Below are 8,058 nucleotides of genomic sequence, written 5' to 3' on the forward strand. Positions count from 1 at the left end.
TACAAGGGACATCAATTATATCGATGGGCTTTTTTCCAGCCTAAAAACAATATTCAGTATTTGAGGGGAAAGGGTCTGGGATAAGTAAAGCATAAATTCTGAGAGATATGGGAAAAGCCTGGCTCATCAAATAGAAAAGGATCATCAAGTTGTAAACTATGTCCATTCCCAGAATTCTAGGAGGAACAGCCAACCACTTCATTCCATTGAAGAAATAGATTTTACTTACTTCTCCAGTGTGTATCTGTATGCACAAAGACTTGCCCCTCTCTACAACAGAGGACTACTATCCAAATACATAAAAACTCAAAAAATTAGATACAAACCCCCAAATAATTCAATTAAAATAGGGTACAGATCTAAACAGAGAATTCTCAAGAGAGCAATCTCAAATGGCTGAGAAAAACTTAAAGAAATGTTCAACATCCTTAGCTATTAGGGAAATGCAAATCAAAACTACTTAGAGATTCTACCTTATACCAGTCAGAATGGTTAAGATCAATAACACAAGTGACAGCTTATACTGGCAAGGATGTGGAATAAAGGGAACACTCATCCATTGCTAGTGGGAGTGCAAACTTGTACAGCCACTATAGATATCAATACGGTAGTTCCTCAGAAAATTACAGCTCAGTGTCTTACTCAGCCATCGTCAGAGAAGTTTCCTTCCACAGCAGATGGGAGGGAAACACAGAGACCCACAGCCAGACCTTACTCAGGGAGGGGTCCTCAGGTGCTTATGTCTATGCTTTATTTTATTATTGTTTGAGAATTTAGTAATGTGTGTAATGCATTTTGATCAGGTTCACTCTTTATTCCTTTCCCTCCTAAGTTTTCCATTATCCCTTCCACCACTATTCCACCACATTTTATTTATCCCACTTGGAATCCATTGAGTCCACTTTGGGTTGGCTGTATGTGCATGAGTGTAGAACCATCTGCTGGAGTGAGGCTTCCCCTCAGGGGCCACATCCTGGAGCAATCAAGTAACTCTCCCTTTCTAGGGAGATGTAGCTGTCAGTAGCTCCTCATCTAGGGGTGGGAATTCATTACTATCTTCCCTGTGCATGATGGGATTTGTCTGGCTTGATCTGGTGGAGGTTTGTGCAGACTGTCACAGCTGCCCATGAGTTCCTGTGTGCAATTGCTGAAGACACAATTTTGCTGTAAAATCATTCATTGTCTGTGGCACTTTGACTTTGAAGGATTGTACTTGTGGCAAATATTAGATTTCTAAATCACATTTCTAAACACATGGCATTAATAAATAGAAGGTCTGATGTATAGCATGAAATTTGAAGTTTTTATAATCTTTAACTTAGTTCTCTTTGGAGCTCCTTTATGGCTTAGGTGTTACTCTTACTGCCATTTAATATATGGAAATATTGTGGTTTGGGGAAGTGTATACAAGGACACAAACCAGTAAGAGGTAAAGCCAGAATTCAATGGCCAAAATATTTCAAATTTGTATTTATTTGTGTGTGTGTGTGTGTGTGTGTGTGTGTGTGTGTGTGTGTGTGTGTGTAGGACAGAGAGCTAACTTTGGGACTCATTTCTCTCTTCCAACCATGTGTGCCTCAAAGCTCAGGTCATAAGATTGATGCAAACACCCTCACTGAATGAGCATCTTACCAGTCCTCAAAGCAAATTTTACTGTATGAAACCAACAGCCAAGGTTGTGATCAGGATAGGACATTCTCTGATTCTCTGTCCTGAATTTCAGTTTCTTGTGATAAGTGGGTAGACAACATGTTGCCTTGAATTCTTCATGTATACATTGGAAACAACAAAGGAATGTTAGAGCTGCTGTGTTGATTGATTCACAACAGATATTTGAGAATGTGTGTGCATACCTATATAAAATAAAGTGCTTTCTACATTGTGTGCATGTATATATTTATCAATATCAAGTTATGTTATCAGCTAGTTGTGCTAACTTGGAGTATCCCCTAACATCTCTGAACTCAAGTTTGACTCCTAGAAATGAAGATCTGGGGACTAGAAGACCCCTATGTCCTTGGTAGACAAAATGCCTCCAAGGTCAGTAAAGTTACAGTCTGGTGTTATAATAGAATCACAGGGGAAGTTAGGAATTAATTAATTCACATGGCAAACTGGGCCTGTAATTATTAGAAAAATCTCCATGACAACCATGATGCCAGAGAGCAAGAGACTGTAGTTTTTCTATAATTGGCTTTTCCCTTTCACGTTGGCTCTCAACAGCACATTTAAGAGGATTCCCCGGTGTTTCTCTCTCACTATCTCACCAGTAGACAGCCAGGTTAATGGCCAAAAACATTTGTTAGGAATATACTAGTGCCCCTTCTGGAAAATTATTTGGAAAATTGGCAGTTTCAACACGTGGCAAGAAGTCTATCTTCTTCTAGTCTGTGTGAAGATCAGAAGGTAAACCTTGCAGTTAGAAGCAGCTATCTTGACATTTGTCATTTTTACAGGAGGACTCACCATCCAGTAAGATTTGTGGGGATAAGTCTTTCCCACCCTTCCCCTAGCCACTCTCCTAACGCCCACACCCTGTATAGTTTTGCTCAGTTTCCCTCTGTACTTACTCAAGTTATACACTGTTCATAGAAAATAATATACGCTATGTTAAAATATCAGGTATGTGTCTGAGGTGAGAGGTGGTTGTTGAATTCTTAAGTATATTCCTTAAATTCTGTTACTTTCCATTTTCCACTTATAACAATGGACATAACAGGGACCAAATCAGATTATCTATAAAGCCTTGCTGATTTTAAAAGCCAGAAATCGAGATCTGGATAAAAACAGAGAATTGACTGGGTTCCAGATTTCCTAAGAGCAGAGCATGCTTGTCCACATATCTCAACTTCCACTTTCCTGGAATTCTTTTCACTGCATGTTTGCTTACCAGGAGTATATCTTGGAAAGAATAAGAATTATATTCTATTCAGATGCACAGCTTTGGCTCATGACTTCTTGTTGTAAGAGATGAACCAAGTCTTATGATATGACAGAATACTCATGCACAGTTCCCTGAGACAGTTCACAATCTTCAATAAGCTCTCCTGTGTCACCTGGTGGTCCCCCAGACACTAGCTTTAGCGGTGCAGGTATCAGAGACGCCCACTACAGACACAGGTAATGTTGGTCTAACTGTCCATTTAAGGTTCTTTTACTCCCATTTTCTCACCCAGCAACATATATTTAACTTACTATTCCCAGCACCTTTCATTAAACTGACCATGCTCTTATTGGATCAGAACTGATAAGCTGTATCTATCCAGTTGAATCTTTTCTCCTTTAAACTGTCTTGGGAGATGATGAACACATACAGAACACTAATAAAAGGAGTGAGTATGTTCTTTCTTTCCTCTGTCACAACATTTACATAAATTAGTCTAGAGAAAAATAATGAATAGTGAAGTAATGGCTCATATTTTTTCAGTCTTTACTGGGAATAGTGGGTTACATAGAGTATAACTACATGTGCCTGTCTATATCACCAGATTGCAATGTGATAGTAACAAACATTTGCATCATTTTTATTGAATTGACCAATCAAGTTGATGTTTAAGAATGTTCCTCATGAGAATTTATAATTTCAAAATGCTTTCATTAAACATAACTTGGCTGAACTGAGAAACAATATTGTTTATTCTAAGAATAAACAGAAAGATGGCCAAGCTCATAAAACCATAATGGAAAGTAAGTAAGAGGAATATTTGAGTTTTAAATGCAGAGTTGAGTAGGACCAGTTGAAATGCATTCAACCTCTACTTGTGAGTGGATGCAAATGGGAGTGAACGCAACACTTAACACTAAGGAAAGAATCTCCTCCAGGCCTTCATGGACTGCACTGTCTTCTAGACAGCACTTGGTGGAGAAAAGAAATGCAGCAATAAGAGTCTGCAATCTGACTGAGTGGGAATCCAAAAATAATAGGAGACAGGAGCAGATATTCTAGTAACTGTTTCGCAATACTGTTATGGAAACCTGGCTCAGACAATTTTTGTAGGCACTAACGTTGTCCAAAGGTCTTTGATATATTATCTTTCTTCTGCCATGAATTGCATTTCACAGAGGGAGGTGATGGCAGGAAGAATAATTGCTAACATTAACAGAACTCTGTGTATAAGCCCTTATGTCATTCAGTCTCTTGAGCAGTGTTAGAGGATGGCAGGTTTCATCATCTCTATTTATAGATGAGGCTACTGAGGCAGTGAAGTGTTAACATGATAAAGGGATGTGCAGCCTGTAAGTGAATGTCAGGTTTTCTCTCTCTGGCCCTCTCCCTGTGTTATTATGGATATAAATCTTAAATTGTTATTAAAATATAGCAGATATACAAAATTGGAGAAACACAGGTGAGTAGGAAAAAGAACAAAAATCACAGCACTCTTACTTTTTGTTTGGTTTTTAATTGGGTTTAATGTGTTTCTTTGGAAATGGTTCACACAGTGTGTATGTTTGTATGTGACCTTGTGCGTGTGTATTTGTGTAACTCTGTTTATCTATGGATGTGAGCATGATATAGAAAAAGAGAGACAAAGACAGGGAGACATAGTCACATACATGAGCTTAATTATACAAGGTAAACTTATACCAGATAAGGAGAACATTCCTTCAACTCATCAGTGCTGTGGTGCCCATTCCTTGTTGATTTAGAAGATATCTTTCACAGAAAAGGTATTGTATACCATCTTTGTATATTTTGTGACTATTAAATATATTTTAACTGAGATTTTATTCTTTTTCTCTTCACCAGGTTTTCCACTTATTTTCATGTTATTTTATACTTTATATCTGGTGGTTACATTCAATCCCAAGATTTATCAACATATAATGGATCTTCTAATAATTTTCCTACAGTAAATTGGATCTCAGAGGCCGTGAAGGCATGCTCACTCCACAGTAATTTAAATGACTAGTTTCCTCATTTGAAAATTCTTATCAATCAATTTGTTTGTAAAATGTCTGTTCTTTTGGTGCATGTTTGTCATTGTGATAATAATGCACCATGATGTTAACAGTCCAGTTGCATTCATCTTAAGTGCCGATGGTTTCTCATGCTCATCTTTCCAAAATCTTTTATAGGTATTATTACAGGCTGGCTCTTCCTTCTCAAGGACAACATTTTTTCACTGAATGTAGGTAATAAGCACTATTTCTTATAAAGCAGAGACCTCTAACTTTTTAATTGTCATTACAAAAGTATTTCCAGAGATTTTTCAGAAAGAAAATATGTGCTTTGAGTCTTTTCTTTGTCAAGGTCCTTCAGTTTATGTCTGTCCCTGGACCCTGTATACTCAAAGTCAAGAAAATGCCAAAGAATAAAGTTTTTCAGTTGATTTTGATGTTTCTGGAAGGTTTGATATGCATGGATTCTGGTTCTGAATCTACAGCTGCCTGGAGTCATTGAGTCTCACTAACTGCAGGGCTGAAGACATCTCCAGGACTTGTACACCAAGTATCACTCCCCCAAGGTGTAACTCTCAGTCATGATTGTTGACAATCAGTGATACTAGCAATCAGAATCTAAAGGACAGTGGCTCTGCACCTGAGTGCAGGTTGACTCTGTACATGAATGGGTGGCTCTAGTGTCTCAACAACTTTCTAGCCAAGGCCTTCTGCTGCCATCTCTATACAGTGAGTGCTCAAAGTTATTGTGTTGAAGCTACTGGGGTAGTTTAATATAGAACAGGAATCAGAACAGAACTGCCAAAACCCTAAAATCCTCCAGACTGTCCTGTATACTAGAAGAAATATAGTTACAAATGAAGCAGTGTTGGGATCAAGAGTGGGCACTACCCATGTCCTTATGAAGTCCCTCATGTGACACTTCCATAAGAGGATGAATTTTAAGCTTTTCTGAGAATGTAAGTGTCTGTGCTACCAAAATCTGTCAGAATTTCAAATCATGACACTATGATTCAGGCCAGTTTGGAAATGTTGTATTAAACAAATTTTTGGAAATTATTATAGATAGGGCAAATAAGTTTTAACAATGATAGAAGTTTAAACTGATGTCAGGAAATGAAATCTTAAAATTTGTTTCAGAGTCCTTCATATGGCCATTTCATACGAAGATTGATTTTATAACATCACTAAGGACATATGTTATTGCTCCACAAAAATGTGTCAGAATTACAAATCATGACAGTATGTTCCAAGTCTGTGTATGTGTGTGTGTGTGTGTGTGTGTGTGTGTGTGTGTGTGTGTACTCACATGTGTGTGTATATACTGGTTTATGAATATACTTATTTGTGTATGTATACATGTTCATGTGTGTGTGATCACATCATTTCTTAGGCATTGTTTTAAGAAGTTGTTACTCAAGTTTAAAGTGTCTTTCATTGAGACGATGCTGAAACGTCACTTGAGTCAGCAATTCATTGTCCTATTTCCTTTCTGATTTTAAGAACAGGAGCACAGAAGTAATGACTGGGGGAGGAAATATTACCAAGATCACCCAGTTCATCCTCCTGGGATTCTCCGATTTCCCGCGAGTCATAGCACTGCTCTTTGTTATATTCCTCATCCTTTACATTACAACACTGACCTGGAACCTGTCCCTTCTTGTTTTAATAAGGATGGATTCCCACCTCCACACTCCCATGTATTTCTTCCTCAGTAATCTGTCCTCTATAGACCTATGCTATATCACCTCAACAGTCCCCAAGATGCTTTCCAACTTCTTCCAGGAAAAACAAACTATCAGCTATGTGGGCTGCATAGTTCAATACTTCATCTTTTCCATTATGGCATTGTGTGAATGCTGCCTCATGACAGCCATGGCCTATGACAGGTATGCTGCCATTTGTAACCCACTGCTCTATTCATCAGTCATGTCACCCACCCTCTGTGCTCGCATGGTGCTGGGAAGCTACACAGCAGGACTCATAGGTTCCTTATCTCAGATATGTGCCTTGCTGCAGCTCCACTTCTGTGGACCTAATGTCATCAGACATTTCTTCTGTGACATATCACAGCTGTTAAATCTATCCTGCACTGATACTTTCTTTGCACAGATCCTGCTTGCTATATTAACAATATTGTTTGGGCTTACAAATGCCTTAGTCATCATGATATCCTATGGTTATATAGTCTTGTCCATCATGAAGATCACTTCAGCTAAAGGCAGGTCTAAGGCATTTAACACCTGTGCTTCTCACCTGACAGCTGTTTCTCTCTTCTACATTTCTGGCATCATTGTCTATTTGAGTTCCAGCTCTGGGGGCTCCTCCAGCTTTGACAGGTTTACATCTGTCTTCTACAGTGTGGTGATTCCCATGTTGAATCCTTTGATATATAGTCTGAGGAACAAGGAAATCAAAGATGCCAGGAAGAGGTTGCAGAAAAAGACAATCTGCAGCCAAGGACACAGATAAAAAGATTTCAACACAATGCCATGTCAGAGTTACTGTTATTGGCAATCATGTGCACATTACTGGAACACTACAAAGTCCATGGCACTTTGGATAAAGACAACTTTGATACAGACTACATACCAATATAAACCAACAATTGATTTGATGACATGGAAATGCATTATATTTAGGGCCAGTAGGGTCATAATTTCCAGGTTACAAAATGGCCATCTCATCATTAATTATTCCATCTATAGGTATTTGAGAAATATCAAGTTGAGAAAGTTGTGCAAGAATGAAAACTGTTAAATTACAAGGCTATCCCTCTAGAAAAGATTCCTGACAGAGTTCCTGACCCCAGAGTCTAACAACCTTGGTCTCATAAAAATAGCTTGATATAGTGTAATAAAGACCAGACCATGACCACTGTATTTTCTGTGATACCCATCAGGTAAGGATGATCACACCAAAACTTACTGTTTGAAAGAAATAAAGAACATGTTGGCTTCATTGTACCTTCGAGGAAGACTAATCAAAAAACAGCTTGATTTTGTTAAAGGAAATCACTACTTGCCCCGTAGAAAACTATAGGTCAAAAATAAAAGTGGGATTTTGAAGCATGAAGAAAAATTGTGAAAAATAAAGGGTTTCTTCAGTGCCAATTCTTTGGTATTCTAATGGTTTGATTTCTGGCATCTTGGAAAGTCA

At 38.2% G+C, this 8,058-nt stretch overlaps 1 protein-coding gene across 1 annotated transcript; it reads left to right on the plus strand.

The window, feature by feature from the left end:
- The first annotated feature begins 2,281 nt into the window (after positions 1 to 2,281).
- On the plus strand, positions 2,282 to 7,371 carry LOC118577733 (olfactory receptor 5AN1-like). The gene is made up of 2 exons (XM_036178364.1): positions 2,282 to 2,406; positions 6,408 to 7,371. The coding sequence occupies exon 2, from the start codon at positions 6,421 to 6,423 to the stop codon at positions 7,369 to 7,371; it is 951 nt and encodes a 316-aa protein (XP_036034257.1). The 5' UTR covers positions 2,282 to 2,406; positions 6,408 to 6,420.
- The last annotated feature ends 687 nt before the right edge of the window (positions 7,372 to 8,058 follow it).

The sequence above is a fragment of the Onychomys torridus genome, chromosome 1 (genome assembly GCF_903995425.1).
Source record: "Onychomys torridus chromosome 1, mOncTor1.1, whole genome shotgun sequence".
Classification (NCBI taxonomy): domain Eukaryota; kingdom Metazoa; phylum Chordata; class Mammalia; order Rodentia; family Cricetidae; genus Onychomys; species Onychomys torridus.

What these genes read in the sequence shown, in the direction of transcription:
- LOC118577733 (XM_036178364.1), top strand. Translation starts at nt 6,421, where the DNA reads ATGACTGGGGGAGGAAATATTACCAAGATCACCCAGTTCATCCTCCTG.